The sequence below is a fragment of the Aricia agestis genome, chromosome 8, assembly GCF_905147365.1.
Source record: "Aricia agestis chromosome 8, ilAriAges1.1, whole genome shotgun sequence".
Classification (NCBI taxonomy): Eukaryota; Metazoa; Arthropoda; class Insecta; order Lepidoptera; family Lycaenidae; genus Aricia; species Aricia agestis.
The window spans coordinates 2,921,764-2,947,068 of record NC_056413.1 but is presented as its reverse complement, the minus strand read 5'-3'; the positions used below and the strand labels follow the sequence as shown (position 1 = coordinate 2,947,068).

The 25,305-nt window shown below is 40.2% G+C and overlaps 1 protein-coding gene across 3 annotated transcripts in view; it reads right to left on the bottom strand.

The window, feature by feature from the left end:
* LOC121730013 (maternal protein pumilio-like) overlaps positions 1–25,305 on the bottom strand; it is a 103,386-nt gene that overhangs the window by 22,034 nt on the left and 56,047 nt on the right. For all 3 annotated transcript variants that reach the window (XM_042118818.1, XM_042118819.1, XM_042118820.1), the window contains one exon: positions 700–1,219. In XM_042118818.1, the coding sequence (XP_041974752.1) occupies positions 700–1,219 (520 nt within the window). The remainder of the gene's footprint in view (positions 1–699; positions 1,220–25,305) is intronic.

The following is a 25,305-nucleotide window of genomic DNA, read 5'->3' as shown; positions in this document are numbered from 1 at the left end:
CTCAAGTGCATAATACGGAAGCTCGTACGGAAACATCGTGAGGAAGCTCTCACATAGTTTAGTCCCAGACGTACTGATCTGCTCATTCCTCTGGACTAGGCCGACTATGTTGCGAGAATGCCGTATATATTATGCTTGGGCAATTATACGCATATTTGAAATCATGTTCAAATCACTACGGTATATGAAAAGTGGTTACTTCGCTTTGAAAAAATTTTATGTCATCTACAACAGATGCAAATATGCCTTGTTTTTGAACTAAAATGCAAAAATTTGGATGATTTTTACTTTTTAGTTCAGTTTGATCAATCCGGATCTGGCCGGACCCGGCCGTATTGATGGCACTCCGATCAAATCCGGTCCGGATTGAAAATGACGCCGGATTGCAATCCCATTATCAAATCATCAATGTCTTTTCATCACAGTATAATTCTCTTTAGTTACACCGGTAAAACCGGCTAAACGAGGGCTTTTTTATAAGGTTTACAGTTGTTCCTCGGTTTATTCCCATCTATGGCGTAGACAGTTCACCCGCGTTTTCTCTCATGATGAAACGCATTGTCGTTTGGTGGTATGCGTTCTTGTCGTGTGTTGTGTGTACTGTGTGTGTGTGTGTGTGAGTGTGTGTGAGTGTGTGTGTGTGTGTGAGTGTGTGTGTGTGCGTGTGAGTGTGTGTGTGGTGCTGGCGCGGCGACTCACCAGGCTGCTGCTGCTGCGGCTGGGGCTGGGCGGCGGCGGGCGGTGCGGGCGTGGCGGCGGGGTGCGCGGGCGCGGGCGGGTACTGGCGCGGCGCGAGAACGCCGCCGGGCGACACGAGCCGCAGCGGCGTGCCGTTGCGGCCGCCCATCACGAGCGAGCTGGGGTCGTAGTAGGGGATCACGTATTGCCCCTGCCCGTTGACCTGCTGCTCGCCCTGTTGCGGCGTGAGCGGCCGGCGCGGCTGCTGCGCCTGCTGCTGGGCCGGCTGCGCGACCAGCCCCGGGTAGACGCCCCACGGCGCGGGCACGCCGTAGTATGGCGGCACACCCGCGATGAGGGCGCTCACGTACGGCGCGCCCTCCTGCCCGGCGTTGATGACGTACTGGGGCTGGTTGAACGCTTGCTGCGCGGCCAGCTGCTGCTGCAGTTGGAACTGCTGCTGCTGCTGCTGCAAGAGCTGCAGCTGCGCGGCCGCCGCCTGCCCCCCGGCCGCCGCCGCCTGTTGCGATCGAAATAGTTGCTGCAACAACGAGAAAAAAACAGTTAAACCGACAAAACCAAAAAACTTCACAATAATGTACGAAAATTCACGTATTTAAATAATTACGCAAAATCCTAGTAATTGAAGTGGTATATACTGTTTGTAATGGGGATTAATGTTTATATTGGCGGTTATTGGCGGCATCGTCTGCAATCTATATATGTTTAATTAATAGCGGAACGTATCGTCGATTGTTTTTTGCGGCGCTCGAGGGCGGCTAGCAGTGAAGCGCGCTAATTAACACAATCGCTTAAAAAGTTAATAACAAGCCGCGCCGCTGTCCGATGCACATGCTGCTCCTGGCTGCGGACTTTATCTCCTTCGGCTATTTTACAAATAAAACAGACTTAACGTTTTTATCGGCTTTTTTAATGTTTCAGAGAGCACCTAGCGAGCAACATTCACTTTGTAGTTTGTACATCATGCAGGAGAATTTCGTATTTAAAAAATACTTTTACGGGTAAGTTAATGGTATGCGGTACGCGCGACTGTAACCGGGAAAAATTGATATTTCTTTCTTAAATATTTGGGTCATTATCAAAGAAGATTTAGTAATTTCTTTACATTACGCCTAAAATAGTAACTGCGGAAGAGGGCATTATTTTAGTACTAGATGACACATAACAATCAACGCTACGAATATTAACCGTACTCTTTACGACGTACAGTCAATAATTACGATAGATTTGTGAGTAAATTTTTGGCAAATACAATAAGTGAGATGAATCAGAGCTATAAAACACGTAAGGTGTGATGTCATGGAGAGCGGCCGGGATCTATTTACCTGTTGAGAGGAGATTATTTGGCCGCGGGCCAGCAGCGCGCGCGCTGCGGTGCTACAGGCTACTGTAAACACCTCGCACGCTCTCGTAACTCGTAACACGGCTTCGGGCAGGTGCTTTAGAAGCTGACGCCTCGTAACGCGAGTCGTAAATCTCGCGTTAAATAACATACACTAGATAGAAATAGTCACTATATTGCGGCTCTCTCGATAAAGAAAAAGCAATTCCGTTACGTACAACAAAGGCCGATTGCGTTTTAAATATAACGTATGCGTCATATTTAAAACGCACTCCCGCGGTAGTGATCATCGAACGGTACCCATGAATCTGATCTAATGAGTAGTCCGTAAAGTGATTAACGTATTGCGGATCGAAAGCGATAAAGACGAAACAAATTAGCGGACAATTGGCGACGGTCGACGTTAACGATACCCCGAGCACGCGTGCGAGCATCGGTAAACACTTCAATTACTCGTCATCGAGTAATTTGTTCCTTTGACAGACTACTTACGCGAGGAGGCGAGTATCGAGCCAGATGCCGAGGAGCGCTCGTTATAATTTTAATTAAGCTAATTGTGTACGTCTATAGAGGCGGGTCTAATATTTTTCATTAGCTAATTGACACGAAATGATTATCTTCGGTCGTAACTTTGCGGCCGGTAAATCTCTCTTCTAATAGGTGGGGTGTAGCGTTTGATCTTGTGTCGCAGCGGCTGCTGCGGCGGCAATTTAATTCACGGAGGTGGTGTAATTGTGCGGGCGCGGGGGGCGGCGCGCACGTACCGCGACGTGCACCCGCCGGCTGACCGCCGCGCTCGCCGCTGGAAGGCGCACAGAGACCGCCTCGCATTCAATTAGACGTTCAGTAATCCGGCTGAGGTGAGCTTCGATACCAATTACGGGGTTATTAGTGGCGGAGCGCCGTGCTAACCTCTATAACACCGTGTCGCTTCTACCTTGTGCGCGCTACTAATTCTTAGATTAACTAGTTTGTAGTAGGTACAGCATTCACGTTCAATTTGAATATATTTTATGAATATGGTGATCGGTGGCGCAGTAGCCTGTTTGTATAGCAAGAATGTAATAAATTACGTGTCATACTTTACAGTACCTAGAGATCATTTCGTTGTTCATGGAAGATTACAGGAATCTTTAGCGTTATTGACGCGAACGTTTTAAACTTCCAGTGACGAAGACTCGTTTGTGGTTCCTCTCGAAAGGAGAATCCAAGCCTGCGTAATAGATTGGATTTTGAAAGACAATATTTAAAATGTTAAGTGAAAGAAAATGGAGTTTTAGGAACTCTCGGTCACAGCAAACCACAAATCACAAGTAGACGTCATCTACCTAGCAAAAAAATAACCATATTATCGATCTATTACTTTGGTTGTGTGGACCGAATTAGCGACTTCGCGTAGTCTCACTAGGAGGAACATAAATAACGAGGTGACACAACTCGTAATGACACTTAAATATATAACAGGAGGCGGTGCTCAGAGGGACGCCTGCAATAATAACGGCAGGTGGCATTTATTATTTACGCGGGCGATGACGAGAGAGCCGCGTCACGTTCCTCCGACGAGAATTGTTCGCCGGAGAAGGTGTCGGCAAACAAATTACGCGACGGAGCAATCAATTACAACGACGAGAGCGGCGGTGCGGCTCTCGAATCGAACGTTAGGTCAACAAGGAGCTTTTAGCGGCGGCGGTGCCGGCGCTCCCCGCTTTCGACGCGAGCACGATTCCTCCGCATTTGGCGTTATTATTGTATCCGACAATCGTTCCGCGAACAAAACGGGAGAAAAGCGTTTTACCGTCTGTAAATTAGATCGACGATCGAATACAAAAGTAATTTAGGGTGGATGTCGGCGGGGTCGGAACTCGGAAGCAGCGACATGATTACCGGGCCGCGGGAGCCGGGCCAGCGCGACGAGCTCCACGTATCCTCCGTAACGAGGTTATCTGCCCCGCGGGCGTGCGCCGCACCGCGCCGCGCCGCCTAGCAGTCTCAGCCCCCGCTCCGTCTACCACTAAATACGATTAAACGTTAAGTAGTCAATTTTGGAAAAAATGAGAAAGCGAGTGGCGGGAGCCGAGACTGAATCGTTTTCGTAACTTTTCCGAAATGAAAATTGGGTCGGTAAAGTGAAATAAATTTTCTAAACATTTTGGATTGAGGTTAAAAATTAAAATACCTATTGAAAAATATCATAGCTAAATATCGATGTTCACTTCGACTAAACCACCGGAGAACCTTATTCTAATGTCTTAGCGAAAAAAATCCTGTTCATTTTCATGAAAATGTGGCTTAAGGGCGAGGGCGGGCTTCGGTTGGGCGGAGCGTAGCCCCGCCTACCTCGCCCACGCCTTGTCAGCATTACAACTTAATATTTGTATTGACGAATCCCTACTTAACAATTTAGGTAGGTCAAAAGTCTATGTATACAGAATATTACATGCGTACCTACTGTATTAAATTAACGGTTTCACTAGGCTCAATTTTAATATGAAAAGTCTAAATTAGCATTTATATTATATCAAATTCTATGACTGCTTGAGGAAAATTAAAAAAAAACTGAAAATAAGTTACTATTACTAGTAGATTTGTAATATAAGAATCCCGAAAAATCTCGGGAAAGGCCGGCTCTCCTTTTCAATTTTCTTTTCATTGTAATTTCGATGTTCCTCCGGTGTTGCATAGTACAAGTTCAATTTTTACCGTACACAGTTATTGGCTAGATATTATAATTTTATTAGCAAGGTGGATTGATCATTGCACAATAAAACATCATAATAGCTCCTAACGTGCTATTGCTGGAAGGCTACCAAACTGTAACATAGAGTAGGTCCGTTTCCAACTAATAAGTAACTTAACACGGACCTGCAGACTGACGGAAAGAAGAATTCATCTTCTGGTGAGAAGGAGAATTAATCATTAGCTACTACAAAAGCTTTTCAGAATATACAATGTGTCCCGACACCGATGTCCGATCCTTTAATGTCATGATCTATGGCATATTTTATCGACAAGTTGGCCCTCAAATTTTATCTCTCTCTCACGGTTGTAAAATGGCAGCCATTTTAGTTTTTCTCGGGCTTTCACACTAATCTGACCAGTACTTCTCATGTAAATATCCTATGAAGATAAAAAAGGTCTCATTTGATAGCTAAACTTGTGGACTACGCTTACACAGGCAATATGTTTTAAATTTCGTGGAATTACACATAGAAAAACCAAAGTTAAGGAAAAAAAATTGTGTTTTTTTTAATTAATGGCTTTTTGTGAAAAATCTAGCACATTAAACTGGTTATTTTTATTTAAAAAAAATAGAGAAGGTTTTTATCTTAAATAAATTCTCTACTTCAATGCTCTAAGTCAGATAGTTTAGAAGTTATAACGATTTTCCTATGAAGTATAGGTCAGATTAGTATGAAGCCAGAGATTTTTTTTTTCAAAAGTTAGAAAGAAAATATATTTGAAAGCCAATTTGTCACTAAAATGTGCCATAAATCATGAGTTCGATTTATTTTCTCCAACTTTTGAAAAAAAATTGTTGACATTGACAAGTTAGCGGGTCTGGAATACACTTTGGCGCAATGTTTGGAGATGGGGGTTTATTATTATCGGTTGACAAGCGGCGTGGAAGGCATCGCGGCGGGTGCACGGGCGCGGCCGGCGGGGCTTTTATCCAAATTAACAGGCGCGCCCGCGTGCGCCGCACCCCGAACATAAAACACTACACTCATCGCCGCATTGACGACTCGCTAGCCGCACCTATTGCGCCCTTTATACATCGCCGATATAATGTGTCCGAGTCAGGTAACATTACTCGGTTTACCTAACTATAAATCACTTGGAGGTCTTCGCAGGTAGAGACCATCGGTCTCTTAAAATTATTTATCAAAAATAATATTGCATCAGTTTTACTTGTAAGATTGACTACCTTTAATACTACCAAAGGAATTTTAATAAAATTTCTTAGCCCTCATTCTGATATATATGCGCCAAAAGCCATCGTCTCAAGCGACTTTTACCGACAACGCCGCACAGCAAATACATAATAATCCGCAAAATGTTGTCACGCAAACCGCTGCAAAACAAACAAAGCTCCCGGCCCGCTACACCACTATTTTTATCCATGCTAAGCCTCGAATGGCTGTTATAGGATTCAAACGGACGGCCTCGGGATATAAGAGGTTCATACTTAACTCGGTGAAGCAGTAATAAGCATATTTTTGCGAAGAAAACACCAAGTGGCTTTAAAGTTGCATGAATGATGAGCAATCGCAGTCAATTCAAGCTTTTTACATAGCGTCGCACTTTATTTTTTAGCAATTTTTTCTTAGATTGCCTAGAATTGGTCTACTTTTCAATTTTCAATGCTATCTAACTTGTTACTACTGCGGAGAAAGCGCTAGATGGTCTGTTATTTTGCAATAGCTAAATCTGTTTCGTGTGCCGGTGAACAGAATAGTAATGGGTCTAAATTAAATTTCTTTGTAAGTTGGTCAAGCGGCCACGATGAGAACGGTGTACCCAGCACCTACTTATTTACTTTTGTTTTATTCATGTAGAGTTATCCATGCACTGATACTTTTAAATAATTTTTTAGCTAAAATATTTAGCTTTAATTTTCACAGTTCTTAAACTGCCAGTTAAAATGTACCCAACAAAAAGTAACTAACAAGTGTATGAATAGGGCCGTATCAAGAAAGGAAACGGAACATTAGGATGCAAAGGTGGTGAAAATATGAATACATTATACAGCAAAACGAGCAAAGTAATCACGCACACGCAAGAAAAGGTGGTGCGAGTATACCATTTTAAGGAATAATGCCCCTAAAACCGATAATTCACGTGTACGTGTATACTTTAATTTGGCGCTACTTCCAAAACTGAAAACGTGTACCCCGATACGGAGTGAGACGTTAATCATTGTTATTTTTTATTTTCACGAGAGGAGTCGCAACACCGTTAAGGTCACACAACTGTGTAAAGCCATAAAACGCGTTATTTGGGCAAACGTGACGGATGCGGAATGGAGGTAAGAGGCGCGCGGCGCGGCGTGGGACTCTCGGGCCTCGGTAATGAGGCTGCGTAATGAAGTGGCCCGTTTCGGCCCGGGGTTCATATTTTGCTATTGCTTCCGCTACGTTTGTTTGCTGTCCGACGGAAAATTGTTACAGCAGTGAAGTTAGACGCCCGAAATATCCAAAAACTTGTTTTGGCACCGAACGCGAAGATCTTTGAAAATGTTTTCTAAGGGGTTTGGGTAATATTGGCGTCATTTTCAAATCTCGCGGCCACTCACCAGACCGGCATATTATGAAAGAACATATCAAGAGGAGTAAACTTTATTATGTGGGACATATAGCTAAACTATATCGGAGCCGAGATATTCGGCATTTTAAGTTCGTATTTTCTACTAAACGTAAATTCAATCATAACATGAATATTCAGGAAAATACAATAAAACGGCGTTATTTATTAGTTTAAAGCCTTCCTCGATAAATGGCCTATCCAACACAAAAATATTTTTTCAAATCGAACAAGCAGTTCCTGAGATTAGCACTTTCAAACATACAAACACTTCAACTTAAGTAATAATATTAGTATACAGGGTATACTAATATTATTATAAGTGATAATACTTCAGGGTATGTACTGTGTACTGTGTATGAGTCCCGTGTATTAGAGTTTACTGTGAAAGTAGTAGCGCTGAAAAATATATTTTTTTTCACTTTTGTATGGGGAAACTTTTTACGCCAGGGCGCGCAAATCACAAAAAAAATTTTGTTGGTCATCAGCCCTGCTCTTTTCAGAGTGAACTTCGTACAAGGGACACATAATGTATACCCTAACTAAAGTATTATCACTTATGTTACAACCTGTAGATATAGATAGAAGAACAATTAATTATTCATCTCATCATTTATTTTTAATTTTAGTTATTCGTACATTTTAGAGAAGACTTAACCATTTAACATACAATCTACGCCCCGCGCCGTCATTTAATGAGTTTTTTAACCGACTTCCAAAAAACGAGGAGGTTATATGTTCGGCTGTGGATATTTTTTAAACTATTTATTTTGCTTTTGCAAAAAAATGCAAATCCATTTTTTTCTCGATTTTCTTAAAGAGGGCCGTTTTGACTTTTTCACATTTTTAAATGAAATCCAGGGAAGGTTTTAAAGTGACACGAAGTTCACCGGAACAGCTAGTCTATATATAAGAATGGATTTTCAATTGTGTTAGTAACGCTATAGCTCGATAACGGCTGAACCGATTCTGCTAATTTGAGTCTTTCACCGGGACAGCTTCTATAAAACATTCCTGTAGCTGTACTTCTATAATGAGCCGGGAAGTAGATTAAAAGCTGGACTAAAAATTCTGCCGAAAGCTGGTGACGTCGGCCGTCATACTACTTTGTATACTGCAAAATTCGTTAAATTGTGGAAATAATCGACATTATATTATGGGAACCACACCCGAGACTCATTTTACCCACAACACATTAATACACAAGAACAATAATTATAATTGCCTAATATTGCATCCGGCCCTTTGAAAATCACTGTCTAATGAAATATAGTCTCAAGTCTGACTATATTTTAGTCGGACGAGAGTAAAACCCAGTGTGAAAATATGTATGAAAAATTATTCATATTTGACGCGGACGAAGTCGTGGGCAATAGTTAGTGAGAAATATATATCCAACAGTTTAATATACTCTTTCTACGCCTGTTTGTTGAGGATAGCTCCATAAAGTAACGTTAATTACTATTGATTTTGTGAACATACGATGCAAAAATAAATATACTAAAATAATCGTAGCTCAGCTCCGATATTACTTAGAACAATTTTTATTACTAATATATGTTTCAATACAAAGAAAAACAATGAATGCTAGAATTAAATTAGAGTATATAAGAACAGATAAGTTGAAATTAGAGTAAGTACATTTTTTAAGTACCTACTTAAAATAAAAAAATTGAAGAACTTACTCTGCCTACTGATCTTCCTCATTGGTAACTTAACGTAAAGTCTTGTGTCACCTTAAGTTTTATTCGAATCTCAAAGCATCATCTCATGCATAGGTTGACCTACACGCAAATTGCACAATATTAATTATTATTATTGTTATACGTTAAACAATAAACATTTATTATTTTGCTAACTGGCGGTACATGGCGGAGGCTTCAAAGTAGATTCGATCAATTAAGGTATGTAATTCTAAAATAATAATCTCACAAAATTGTTATAACCGTACATTCTATCAACTTAAACTTAACACAAGCGCCGTTGGTTGGACGTACGTCGACCCTAACGGTATTTTGATCTCAATTCATCATTTCCCTCGCTAGCTTATTATAAAGGGAAACGAAAAAAATCGCACACTTGCGGAGGACCGTATACGGTCAATAAAATTTGTACGGGATAATCGTTTAGTATTGTGATCGTGGGCAGCGCACGGCGTTGAATGTAAAATAGAGACAGCGGGATGGCAGAGGTGAATGCACGCACTAAGTGTGCCACGCGCCGGAGAAATACTTCGGAATGGATACCGTTACTGGAACGCGGTCAAGTCCCCAGCGGTACTGTCACCGATGACTATAAGTTTATGCTCGCCGATGCCGTACAAAATTCATATCGCATTTTGTAAATAGACATAATCGAAATGTGGAGTCTGAACTTTGTGAGAAGCGAGTAGTGTTGAGTTACAACGGTTTACCTATCGTGGGTACTTACTACAGACTACAGAGTACCAACAAAGAAAACTTCTGGCATCGCAGCATGGTAATCGGAGCGTTTCTAATACCCACGCTTCGGCTCCGTTTCAACGCACGCTTCTTACCTTCGGTCGTATTTATTGTTTTACAAAATCGTTTGAAATATGATAACGTTCAATCGCATTGCGATAACTCCGACTTCTTGCAAAACTATATTATGTGGATACGAACTGCGAAACTCAAGCGCCGGATATCAGATTCGTCTCTATTACGGGCGGCAAACAAAACACTGAGGAAGTCTCCCGGATAATGGACGTGAAATTATTTAAAAGACTGGATTTACGTTTAAGAAACCCCGGTTTATGGTAATGAGGGTGTAAAAGCGGACCAACGAATATTTTTCATAGTAATTACGTCGGGCACAGCAGGTAAGGCGTGAAGCGCATCGGCGCTCTGCGGCGCGGCGGGCGCAACAATTTGCATCACAAATGCGGGTGGAGGCCGCGGCGGCCGCCCTCCGTCGCCCTGCAGCGCCCGCCCGCACCGCCCGCGCCGCGACCACCCGCCCGTCAGACAATGTCACAATCAACATCGCTTTTTGGCCATCATATGATTGCCGATTGTGGCTCCCCATAATCGCTGCAAGATTTATTTCGGTCACCATTTGTGGTTTTCAACTAAATTCATTAAAATGCCTGCCGATGTTTTCTGCGTCCTTTCTACCTGCATGCGCGCAAATATCTTTAGGTATAGGTACGAGGCGCCTCCCGAAATAGTAATATCAAAACAATATAAATGCGAACATCTAAGATGGCAGTTTGTTCTCGAGTGTAACGATAATAATGCGAGGAAAGCAGGCGAGTGGAGAGGCGATGAATTAATAACAAACTTCTTCCGCGAGTCGCGAAACGTGATGACGGCCAACAAGAGTAGCGCATTAGACGCGAAAACTGAAATTTGTAAAAAAAATCTTCCCTTGTATTGTTAGCTTCGCTTGTATATTTAGAGATTTCGATTTACGAGGAAAATAAAAATCTTACAACGCAAACTTCACACTTTTGGCGATTCAATTTTTAGGATCTAGGCGGGGGCAAGTTAACGAATGAAGGCCATCTGTTAACCTGCAAGTCAAGTGGAGAGGTTTCGCGGTGAAATATGACGACTATCCCGAGTAAACGATGCAATCAAAGCCGGATTTGTGAGATCCGCGGAGCTTGTTTTATCTCTCGTCGCATTTGTGTCTACGACTATTCATTAAATAGATTTTTATACTATTACAATAACAAATACAGCTCACTACTCTGCTCTTAAGTCAGTACAATGCTATCTCAACTAAAATAATCTTAATTTTTTGGATTTCAAAGTTCAGCTGGTGTCCAATCCAATCTGTAGGTATCTCTCTATGACATTAATTTCTTATAAAGCTTTGTTGTGCCTCGATTCGACGTTTGGACTTAAAAACTAGTGTAGGTACCAGGCATGCTTGTTCTTAGAAATTAATTACGTGCGAAGATAAGTTAGGTACCATCTTGTCTATATATATAAAAATCAATTGCTGTTCGTTAGTCTCGCTAAAACTCGAGAACGGCTGAACGGATTTATCTTATCTTGGTCTTGAATTATTCGTGGAGGTCTAGGGAAGGTTTAAAAGGTGAGAAAAATTTTGGATGTGTGGCGGTACCCACAAATCGCCTAATATTCCTGCATCGCGCTATCGAAGTTTTCTGAGCGCGTCGGTATATATACGACAGCTGAAATGTATCACGTGGGCTTCGGCCTGACCGAGCATAACACCTCGCTCGGTCGGAAGATCTTCCTTTAGCGTCGCCACGCATTATCCCACAGATGTATAGATGCATGGATGTATATGTAGATGTATGGATGTTTGTTACTCTTTCACGCAAAAACTACTGAACGGATTTTAATGAAACTTTACAATAATATAGCTTAAACATCATAATAACACATAGGCTACAATTTTAACCGACTTTCAAAATGGGGGAGGTGTTATGTTCGTTTTCTTATGTTCAACGATTACTCCGTCGTTTGTTAACCGATTTTCAAAATTTTTCTTTTGGGTATCATCATAAATATAGGGTATCATCCCAATTCGGTATTATATTCACAAAAGTGGTGATCTGATGAAGGATCCATAAGTAAACGAGGGAACTCCTCAAAAATTATAGGGAAATATGTGGTGACTTCGGTTTCGTGAGAAGTATTCTAAGCATATGCTACCAACAAGTAAGATTTTGAACCGAGGTATACCTGGTATACCGTGGTTCGGAAGGTGCTGAGAGAACTCCTGATTCTTTATAGATACAAGTTTGGGAGTTTCGGCGTTGTTTTAAGAACGGAAAGCATATGCTTCTATGCAAATTACATTCATCATCAACATCGTCATCATCATCACTACCATATTATACCATGTTATTGGTAAGTAAGTACTTTTCATAGTCTTTTAGATCGAGACTCGAGTTTGTCAAGCGATAATTTAAAAAAATCTATACCTACCTAATATTATAAACCTGAAGAGTATGTTTGCTTGAACGGAATCGGAGGAACTACAGATCCGATTTAAAAACTTATTTCAGTGTTAGATAGCTCATTTATCGAGTAAGAACTAAGACTATAGGCTAAGACTAATACGACCGAAGAAACTCAGGAAAATGTGGGAAAAACGGGGGAAATATTAGAAATTACGAACTACTGGAGCAATTTTTATGGCAATATTTGGCACAGATATAGAGTAGACCAAGTGAAGGGAGTAGGGACATAAGAGCTATTTTTATGGGAAAATGTACGGTTTCCGTAAAATTCCTAATTTACGCGGGCGAAGCCGCGCGGGACATCTAGTATAAAATATAAATCTCCCATGTAACGACTCGGTAGAATATTAGCCCGGCGGTGTAAGGTCGATGAAAACGGGCGGAAAAGCGTCCCTTAATTAAATCAAGTGACGTGTCTCGTAGCCGGCTTCAATCACACAACCCTAATAAACCGGAGACTCACGCGGAACAGCTTTCTTCATTTCACACGTAAAACTTACATCTCAAAATCCCATCTTAATTAATTGCCTCCAGTATTGATATTTCATTAGGTGTTTCTAGACCAGAGATAAAATTGGTGGCAATATTAAATAATTTTAGTAAAGAGTTGGTACAATTATAATACAAGTTAATACAAAATTAGGTTTAACAAAAGTACAATATCTGCGACTACCGTAGACGTTTCGTAGAGGAGCTACGGCGGTGCTACGAATTTTGAAGAATTGTACTTTTTATAAAAATTTGCAACATTTTGTAAGTAATACTATACATTTTGTACATCAACCATATTTCGTTTTTGAAAATATAAGCAAAGTTATATATTTCAAACAAAATATTTTCTTGAATCGTAGAAACTTCAAGTAATTGAATTATTGAATAATACCGTGTCGTATGTTGTATATAGCACCTCGATTTGTACATATTTACATATTTATACACACGATACAGACGGTACGGCACGCAATCCGCTCAGTTAATACTAGGGGGGCACAAGTGTAAGTGTACATAATATTTCATACAAGTTCACCTTAATAAGCCGGCGTCTATGCGAGCCCACGTCGCCTACCGACTACCGAGTCACATTTCATGCCAAATTTAACGAGAAACGCGGATTTTGCAAACACCTAAATCACATTAGAAACTTTTCCTCGGCCGCTAAATGCAGATTTAACGCTTCGTCGGGGATAATGGAAACACCGCCTATTTTAGAAAAAATTAAAGCCCGTCGGTAAAAGTTTCGCTGCCGGCGAGCTAAGTAAATCGGAGGGTAGGCTCTGCGGCGGAACGAGTCGGGCGACAGTCGTGCGGCGTGCGGTGTGCAAGTGTGCACGGATTTTGTCATTATTCCCATAACGAGGGCCGACAGCCGGCGGCCGCGGCGCGCGGCGGCCCCCGCTCGTGGCAATTAATTAGCTCACTAAACGGTATCGTGTTTTACACTGTGATGTTTACGCAACTCTCCTGTGATAATGTCGTCCGCCATCGGCCAGCCGAGCGCCCGCTTCACGTTAATTAACAAAACATTATCCCCGAACGACCCCGCTAAAAAATTAAAATACTCGTTATAATCTCGTCGGGTGTGTTTGACGAGTGCGGCGCATCGGAATTGAGTGCTCGCGTACAACGGAAAATGTAAGCACAGAGTAAATAGTCGAGCGAAACTTTCAATAACCTCGGATGCACTCTCGGATAGAGGAGGCGGCGGGCGCACCTCGCCGGCCGAATTACGGCAGTTTTCGGGGCTAGTGTCGTGTCGTGAATCAGCCCGGTCGTAATCCTCCCGCTAATAATATACCCGGAGATACTTTTTAGAGTGGATCACATAAATTTTAATAGCTATAAAACCGAAGTCCTCTTTGAGAAACGGTAAAACGTATCTTAAGCTTGAAACGGGGCTCCAGAGTGGTCCAGAGTCCAGAGGGGCGATCGACGATCTTTTCCCCTTGGAAGCGGTTACGCGGTCCCATTTCGTAACAGCTGGCAGGTGCCGCTACTTAAATTAGTTAACAATGACACATATTGCTGGCAAACAAACGAAGAGGATTCCTAAATAGAGCGCACGCTATTCTCGACCCGCCGTCACAGCGCGGCCGGTGAGCGCGCCGTCTGCTGATTCACGCACCTCAAGGTGACTAATGGGGAGTAGGAGCACCCGCCACCGCCGCGCCGCTGACGTCCCCGTCGCCGTGCTCTATATTCGCGTATGCGCCGGCTTCCGAGAGACCGTACCGGCCGCACCGCCGCGCTCGCAAGGTCGACTCGATTCCGAGTACAATAATTAGCAGATGCACGTACAAAGTAAATAACAAGTGGTTAGAGTTAGACGCATGATTATATTTAATAACAAGTATAATACATCCTGATATTATATTCATAAGTGAGATCTCAATCGTGTCAATCACGATTAAATGAGAACTGAGTATATGAAAACATAGCAAAGTTCATTTAAAATTGATATGGGCATGAATAAGTAGCAGCGAAAGTTTGGTAAAGTTGCAAATTGAGCTTTAAATTGTAAGAATCGCTCGAGTTGTTTCGTCGACTTACAAGAAAAGTCTGGTCGATTTGTGCAGAACGAGCATTGCGTAAAAACCGGCCGATTTAAGCTTGAACTTGAGCTTTTCAGTCGGTCGACTTGACATTCACATTGCAACAAATCACTCGGACAGAGAATGTAAATACGCATGTGTCGTTTTACGTAGGAAGGTTGTAAATATTTAAAATTTTAATGAAACCGTATGACCCGGGTACCGGGTATTATACACAGGAAAATAATTTTCCAGCACGGCAGTGTAGCCAAACGCTGCCCGGAAATTGTAGGAAATTGCAAGAGAAAATGAATCCAACGGTTTGAGAGGTCCGGCTAAAGCGAAAGCTCACTAAGCATAGGAATTTCAAATTGAAGGGCTTATGAGACGTATGACCAAATTAGGATGCGAAGTGCATGCATTAAACGTTAAAAAGGATGGATGTATCTTAGAAGTCCGGCATTTTTTTTACTTCCAAATGCGAATTCTGTTACTACTTACAATAATTACAATTGGTATTGAAAATGTAATCGAGGATCTATCTTGCGAAGCGACCCATGCAATGGTAATGTATACCATCGGTTCAATAAAACAAACATTAACATAACACAACATGCGAAATGCAAATGCGAAACATTATTGTTAATGCATAGATTCATTGGCCGCGCGAACCGGTACAAACAAAATAAGAAATTATAAGAAAAAGAGTTCTCCATCAATCACAAGAACAGAGCCCCCGCTTCCGGACGGGGCACGGTCGAGCGAAACATTTCTTTGAATAATGAATATACAGGTGGATGGGTATCGTGCCCGGTAAATGGACGTGATATATGCCGTCGTCGGCCGCATGCATAATTTCACTTATTTTATGTGGTTAATTGTCGAAAATGACCGCATGTGAAATATATTACTGCGCTCCGCCCGCGCCGGCACCATCGCCGGCTAATATATTCCGTAGCCCCCGAACACCGCCCGTGTCTTGTATTACATTCGTCTTTGTGTAGTTATGTGTTCCGTTTTAACACGACCGCAATATGATTCAGCTAAATTTACAATTTTTATGCAAATAACATTTTAAAAAATGAGAAAAGTCATTCTTACACGCCTATTTCGCTATTTTACGTAACGTGTCTAAATCGTAAGCAACGAGATCTAACTAGCTTAAAAATGAAACTTTAACAATTACCTATTAGGCATTCAATGAAATTGTTCAAGTTTTTGTAAATATGAAACGCGTTAACAGACCTGAACAATTGCGAATATTCGCGTTTACAATACTGGCGCTGCATTACAATTTTTCAGAGCAGACACAGGCGACAGGGCATAACAAAAGAGCTAGAAAGGCGCAAATAAACGAGCACTGCGGCAAGCAAACGGGTGTGCGGCCCTCCTCGCCCTAATATCTAATGTTTTAAACAAAGCCTTTCATAACAGTTGTGTACTATTTTCTATATAATAAACGAGAACAGTGCGCGGCCCGTGGCGACGTAATGCTGTACATATTTTGTGTTAGGTTTAAACTTTAAACCTTTCATTCGGAATGAACGCGATTTGCCTGAAAATATGTTTTCGCCGCTTCCGAATTTCTCGATGTAGCTTACAGAGCATTGAGAAACTCATACGTCCATAAAACCGATCCCAATTTCTTTAATGGGAAATTTCATCTGTAAATGTAAACTCACGAAAAGCGGAACGAGACCGTTTTTGAGGAAACATCTCTACATTTAGCATGTTTTCGAGTCCTAACGATGAAAGCAGGAAGATCGGGCGATGCGATACCAGTGAGTAGGTAACGGGCAACAGCTGAGTACATATAGTGTGTATCTATATATTTTACATGTTAACACCTGCATTGGTCGGCAGCGTCAAAGATGTATTTAGTATATACTAACTTTTGATCGCTATGCATATAAAAATTTAAAGTTTTGTGTATGTGTTGTTTTTCCTCGCTCCACATAATCGTCACCGTTAACATAATGACCAAGATTAAAAAGTTTCATCTCGGCCAAAACATCAAACAGCTTTAAGCAGCCAAACTGGTTAGAGAAACGTGTTGTCAAAGCCAATGTTAAACACGGCACGGCGTTCATTGAGAAAAGAGATAGATGTGGTGTCGTAATTCGCTCGTTTTCGTTATTTAAGCACTTAGGTCTTGGGGTTTCATTAATTATAACTAATATATAACAAAAATTTTGCAAAGCGACGGATTTTCGTTCTGGGATAAGTAATTTTTTGTGCAACCAAAAGTATTTTACCGAATATAAATAAAGTTTTCTGCTGGCGTAAACGTGATCAATAATTAGTTTACTTTAATAACAACTAGCTGTTTGACCGAGCTTTGCTCGGTATTCGATAAAACACGAATAAAATAACATTTTCTAAAAATTATTCCTAGCTAGATCGATTTATCGCTATATAATATATATATATATATATATATATATATATATATATATATATATATATATATATATATATATATATATATATATATATATATATATATATATATATATATAAGATTAAAGATATAAGATAGGTATATTTATAATCATCAATAATGATTTATTTCTCATAGCCGATTAGTATGAGAAAGATTTATTAATCATGATTTTTTTAATTAACTCGCGCCGAGGCCGTTAAAGCAACACGTTTTAAGAATTTGGCTGTTCTGTCGTTCTGTCTACAGGGTGTAACAAAACTAAGTACCTACACGGCGCTGAAAAAGTAACTCTTTTTACCTCTGTATGGAAAAAAATCATGGCGCGGGGGCGCTTGACAGTTGACACATACACACCATAAAGTATTATCATTTATCACTTAGTTTCGTTACAACACCTTGTATCTATATCGATTTTAGTATGTTGCAATTGGTTTTATCTTTAATTTAGAACCTAAATTAGTTTTTTCTAATATCAGAATTCAGAAGGTTACAAAATTCGTGTTTGGCAGTTGTTTTTTTATTTATTTATTAATGTACTATCGCAAAATGGCTTTTATGATTTTTTTTTTATTTTATGATGTTTAAAATTGTTTTATCTGGTAACCAACAGCATAATACTACTACATACATACCTAGTATAAAACAAAGTCGCTTTTTCTTCCCTCCTGTCCCTTTGTTCCCTTTAATCTTTAAAACTACGCAACGGATTTTAATGCGGTTTTCTTTAATAGAGTGATAAAAGAGGAAGGTTTATAATAATTAATAAGTATAATAACAATCATTAATTAGTGGAGAAATACTGTTATTTTTGAGGTTTCTAATGTGATGTCGTAAATAATTACATTTTTCCGCTTACATTGCAAACGCAGGCTGAACCCTACGAGATTTATCAAAATAATGTACTAAGTAGACGATGAAAAGGTCTACAGAAAACTTCGCGATGGTATATTATGTCTATCTCTTATGGATATGCCACAATAACATTTTTTGTCATTTAATTTTTACTACAAATAATGGCTAATTTTCGAAGCGATTTTAACCAATTCAGTATTAATCCATATTCAATTAAATACTATTAAAACATTATTGATTTAATATGATTTTCGAAGATATTATAGATTTAAAAATTACGGACGTAGCTTTTACAGCGGTATCGGCCATTAATGCGGGCCACGGGTAGTAATGAATATAAATCAAAACTACTGAATCGATTTTTTTAATAATTTTTCAGTGAGTGACATAGGCTATATTATATTTTATACCCGTTCGAAGCCGGAGCGGATCGCTAGTTTTAACTAATTTTATTATTTTTTCTATAGAGTATAGACTATAGAATATCCTCGTAAGTTTTGAATTCTTTTGGTAAACAGGAATCTCACATCAAAATTATCTCAAGTCCTTGTGAAGCCAAATTTTCCATGACAATACAAACTTGGTTTTGTTTAATAGCTTGTTTGTAAACACCGAGTTTGATATGTTACATTCGAGACGACCAAATCAAGCTCAACGATACGAAGCTCACGAGCCGAAACGACTAGTGTTTATCTAAAACAATCCAAGTTGACGGAAACCTGTAGAACACGTTAAGCGGTTATTTATACATCGACGACACCATATAATTTCTCTGGGGAACTTACAATTTGTAGTTTGAGGTCCTTGCCCGCGGTGGCGGCCGCGGTCACCGAGGTGTTCACCGGTGAAAGCCACTGGTGTAAATTAATGTACCGCTTGGGTAAAAGTTTTAGGGAAACATCCGCCTGGGCATAGGCACGTTCGAGGCACGCGGCCGCGGCCCCGTCGAGGGCCAGCGCCGGCTCGAGCAGGGCTCCGCCACCCTCGAGCACCACCATTATGGTCCGAGTTAGCGCTCACTGTCAGTTTACATACACGACATCGGAACAACACGCGGGAGTGCGGCGCGAGTGCGAGCTACATGTCGGTGCGCACGTGACGCCGCGGCGGCGAGGTTCGCGGAACTGTCGCGCCGCGCACCTGCCGCGCCCGCCCGCCCCTCGCCGCCCGCACCGCCCACAACAACACCGCCGCTGCAGCGGCCCCGCTGCCTGCTGCCTGCATCCTCAGGTGCCAGCACGACAGTGTGCAGTGTCACGCCGGCTTTCGTTCATTTATTTTTCGATTCGATTCAATTTTTCTGTACCAATCAGTTTACACCGATACGAGACTAGGCAAGGCGCGACTTAACGATGCATTTTTATGCAGAACAAAATTATTGTACCTAAAGACAAAAATATAATGATGCAGCTTGACAGTTCAATTTCCATCTCGTCTCATTTATGTATTAGTGATGTGAGGTCCATCCAAATCCCTACCAATATTATACAAGGTAGAGGTTCCCGCTGAAGAAAAGCTAACCTTCGGGGACGTACCTGATCGTTTATAAAAATCGGATATAAATTTTCAACTCCAGTCAATTTGGGCAATAAAGAATTCTATTCGAAAAGCAAATTAGCGAGTTAACGAAACAATTAACAAAGTTCATGACAAGCCATGAATCTGCCTATCCAACTTCTAATACAATTACAGAACTCAAAACGATAAGTATTCTAAAATAAGTAAATCCAGTCGCCACTTAGCCATGAGGAGCATAACAAAAGTAAACAAAGTACCTAGTTAACAGCAAACGAGAGCGAGATTCTAACTTGAATCCAATTTAGAAGAAGGTTCCCGAGAGATATCTTTCGAACAATAGTTACAGATGAAAAAAGTATTGAATGAAAACATTTTTTAGCCGCGATGATCTGTAACTGCTTCTTCCTATTGTTTCTGTCGCTATAATAAGTAATAACCAACTCACAGAACTCACAAGAAAACTAGTTTTGCGAATTGGTGAAATGTTTTGCTGTCGCTAACCTTTATAACCGACTTCAAAAATAGGAGGTTATAAATTCGACCTGATGTATGTAAATATCAGCGTCTGAACAAATGTGATTTCAAAAGTGTATGTATGTATGTTTTTATGTTTGTGTTCGCATAATATCTCCGGAACTACAAGTCCGATTTAAGGTGACGCCGCGTTAAAGTAAAAAACTGTGCTGGATATGTTTTAGATTGCTTGTTTTCTCCGGCCTCTCATAGAAAACAAGAAATGGAACAGCAAGAAATGGAAAGGGCGTAGGCGGCAAAATGGTTTTTGTCACGTAATTTAAATAAAAACCATAAATATATTTCATATAAGCTATGGGCAAATTAAAGTGTATGCATGAACCAATCTATGTACAAATTTTGGAAGCTTAAATCACTCTCGACCTCTGTTGGCAAAATAGGAATCCCTTTTTTTACAGAGGTCTTTTTGATTGATTATTCTGTGTTATAAAGGTTGACCAATCGTGTTATGCTATGGGTAATTCAAAGACAAAGACATGTTGAATACTGACAATGAACTTGAATTTCTTAGCTTTAGTCATTGCTGAGAAAAATCGATATCGCTACAGCCAAATTATCAAGGCATCGCCTTACGGTCGTTCCCAATATTTGATCTATCTCTGGTTTTGCCCTACTAAAGATAGGAATAGCTCACAATTGACATAAAATATATGTCTCTAATGTCTAATGTGAGCTATTCCTATCTCTAGTAGGGCAAAACCAGAGATAGATCAAATATTGGGAATGGCCGTTAATTGATTCTTTTTTTGTTGTACTAGGCACTGTTCAACTTAGGGAATACTGCAAGTTTCATCAAAATCGGTTCAGTAGTTTTTGAGATAGGGAATTTTAATTCTTCATTACGTACGTCTTTAAAGTCGGTTTCATCTTTTTAAAATATTCGTCATCATTGATATAGGATTCAATGATGTGCCTTGAAAATCCAAAATACATAATAAGAAATCTGAATCCTCTAGATCAGTACATTGATGTAATATAATTTACTCAAAGGCCAAAGCTGATGAGCTCGCATTGTGGCATGGTGCTCGAGAAATTTCCTATAAACAATGATATTAATAGAAGTTCTACGCAAGACACTACACCCCCTCCGACTAGTCAGCGGGGCTAATGATGCCGCAGCACGCGAGCCTTATCCATGTCGCACCCTCTCTGAATTACCTCAACATTTGCATACTGCATGTTAAAAACTTCCAGATTGTAAGAGTCTCTACATACATTACTATAATGCGGCACCTTTCGCTACATAATTAAGGTGCCGGTTGGCAGCGGGCGACATGAAGCAACCGCAAACGACGTATCGCAGCGACACTACTGGTTTGTATGAATTTCTGTGAAGTACCCTCCGCAGCTAGCGACACGTCTTATTCATAGAAATACATAGAAACCAGTAGTGTCGCGACGTCACGTCGTTTGCTGCCGCTTCATGTAGCCGGCTTCCAACTTGAGTACAACGTATCTGCACAATAATCAATACTACGTTGCAAGCCTCTTCTGACCAAAGCCAAGGATCTTTTATTCGTTTGGAAACATTCCTTCTTATAACGAAAACATGGAATAAATAAAAGACAAAGACTGTCCTGAATTGATTCGAAGGATACCGAACAAAACTTAACCATTAAAAAGCTTTTTCAGGGAAATTCGAAGAAAGCTCATTAATTATTATTGTAAAATAATTTAAGTATTTTAAGAAGCGGCCTGTCTCCAGTCAACCTGCCTTCCTACTGAACATAATTAACATTGTCCACGGAAACATTGAGCATTATAAATGAGCTTGGCAAAATCGTCTACCGCAATTTATCTAAAAATACATAATTTTTCAAAATTCTAACAGCTCTAGCTTTTTTATTTTTTATGGCTATAGCCTAGTAAACGAATGCCCAAAATGGGGGTCTGCTTAGAAAAGTCGAAAGCAGAAAATTTTACTTAGGTACTTTGTTTAGAGTAGTTAGGAGATAAACATACTAACATTGGTTTTTTGCTTACTCATCAAAAACGGTGCTTCGTACGAAATTCTCTTTTACTACATAATAAAAGCTGATTAAATTCTCTACAACTTCGTCCTTTACACTTTGTATCTATCTCCAATCATTGCCTCGCTATGAACTTCTAAAATTGGCCGATTTACAAAAGTGTGTTTTTTAGGGCTTCGTACCTACCCAAAGGGTAAAAACGGGACCCTATTACTGGGACTTTGATGTCTGTCCGTCTTCCTGACTATCTGTATGTCCGTCTGTCTGTCCGTCTGACTTGAAAGAACATGAGTAACGCTGACTTTAAGGCTTCTTACAGACGGACGGTACTTGTCGACGGTTGTATTTTAATTGATTTTTATGACATTTGTCGGCAGTTGACGGCTGCCGCCGTCTGCCGTCGACACGTGCCGTCGAGTCGTCGACAAGTGCCGTTTGTCTGTAAGTGCTCTAAAGGTAGGTAATCTTTAAAAGTTAAATACTGACTTAAAGCAAGAGTGAAATCTTATTGCAAGCGGTAAGACACTTTTTACCTAAGCAAATTTGAGTTTACGAGGTGTAAGTCTTTTAATTGAGAAAATTAATCTATTTTAAATTGTTTTTATTTTACAAGCGAATTCAATTATTGAGTCACGTGGTCGGTGTACTGTGGTTTATTGTTGTGTCGTGGTTTATCGGCGCTATCGTTTCATCGGTTACCGGTAATGAACACGCGCCGGCCGGCAGTCGGCCTGCAGCCGGGTACACCGCGTAGTATACGCCGGCGTCAATTATTCACGCGACATGACCCCGCCCGCCGCATCATCCGCTTGCTGCCAAATTAAAAGTAAATAACAAAATGAAAACAAGTGCCGGCCGCGCCGCGAGAGACTCGCAAACCTTTTACCGTTGTCGAGCAAACAGCTCCAGCTAAACATACTATCATTTTATCGGCTCGCTGTTTGCCGACGCCGCGCGTCGGTGAAATCGTCGAAATTTAACGCTGATTTTTCAATAAAGTAACTCGCGCAAATCGCAATCCCGCCGCCACCGCGCCGGAGGTATTCAACTTCGGCCCCGAATTCGCCGGTGCCGTTATGAAAATAAATTTCTATTACGCGGGTCCACGAATCGCAAAACCGTTTACACCGGCATAGCCCACACCGTTTTTACAATAAATAAACAAGGCAACAACAAGACCTACAGCGCTACTCCCGGCGCAGAGCAATTTCCTAGAACAATGAACTCGGATGAATGGTGGTGCAAAGTAAAAACTGTTTACTTCGTATGCACATTTCGTAGCATAATAAAAATAGTATAATGGCTGGAAGAAAATTCATCAACAAGTTGTATTTTTAAAAAGGCTGAAAAATATTTAGCTCGAAACAAAAACCCGAGGCGGCGGCCTGAGTGAGAGCGGCGTCATCATTAGCCGCGCCGTCGGTGAAACATTACGTACGTGGTTAAGTCAAGGCGGTAACGAGCCCCGGCCGTCGGGGGTGCCAGAGTAGCCCTCGACGACTCAAATTGACACAAAGCAAAGTATGTCAGGAAGGTGGATCATTATTTTGACACATAAATACGCGATTTGCCAGTCGTTTTAATGTAAAACAAAACGAAGGTAGAGTCTTCGGAAACAAAAGCTCAGTTAGTAGATACAGATGAAAGCTAAAAAATAAGACTATGAGCGCGTCATTGCTTTTGCATAATGCTTACAAAATAATTATACTTTCTTCGCTTCCCCCCCGTATCAACATATTGTTACATAAACATCGCGTAAGTGGAATAAAATCTAGGAAGTATTAGTTCCCCTACAAGAAAACTGTAAATTGAGCTGTACGCCTGTACGCCAAGTTGAATGGCCGACCGAGCAACAGAGCGTGTCGCATACGGCTTCACACTTGTCTTGCGACTCAAACTTTTACACTGAGAACAATCATTGAAATGCCAAAATAAAAAAACTAAATTATACTTACAAAAAGTTTTGTTTAATTTCATAAAGTTAATTAGTTGCGCTCACTTATCTCTATATATAAAACTCAAAGGTGACTGATTGACATAGTGATCTATCTACGCACAGCCCAAACCACTGGACGGATCGGACTGAAATTTGGCATGCAGGTAGATGTTATGACGTAGGCATCCGCTAAGAAAGGATTTTGATAAATTCCAACCCCAAGGGGTTCAAATAGGGGATGAAAGTTTGTATATAATAATACTTCTTAACGCGAGCGAAGCCGCGGGCAAAAGCTCGTCGCGTATAAAACGTAAAAATCGGCCAAGTGCGAATCGGACTCGCGCATAAAGGGTTTCGTACAATTATATGAAATGAAATGAAATGATATTTATTTGGATAAAATATGGTTGCTAGAGATGTTACATTTCGGTAGATCGCATATTTTGTCGTAGTTGACGACGTCCAAATAATATTATAATCACAATTATAATAACTAAGTAGTAAAGTTATTGACACATTTTTTGGCTGGCAGTTTATAAGTAATTATATCATTCACTAGTCATAAATCATAATAATTATTAGTAAAAGTTGTAATTTCTAATTTCTCGTTACAAGTCAAAATTAAGTTAAAAAAAATAATATCAAAATATTCTAAATGTCAAAATTATTTAAATAAGACTGCGAATTGTCAATATAACCTTAAAACTAACCAACTAACATTTATTTATAATTAGAAAAAAAACATTCTACTATACAATAATCTAGATAATTTTATATGTCAATTTCATTAGTCATCACAAGGTAATATCAATTCCAATGGTCAAATACAATATTATGTCAAGATACAATAAGCAAACTATAATGTCAAAGAAATTCAATTAAACATGGCTTTAAATGTCATAAAATAAAATTTAATTAGTCACAGTATACTTTATTAATTAATTATTATTAAGAAATTCTTTGATGTCATAATATGCCTTCTGTATTAGTATTTTCTTTAATTCCCTTATTGAACGAGTTGTTGTCATTGATTTTATATGTGCGGGTATCTTATTATAAATCTTTACACACATTGCATAAGCATTATTTAAGAAAATATTTGTCTTTGGTTTTTTGTCTATAATTAACTTATTCGAGTTTCTAAAAAATTTTGTGGGTACTTGATCTATTAATTGTGTAAAGACATGTTTATTGTTACTTACACATTTCAATATTTCTAATA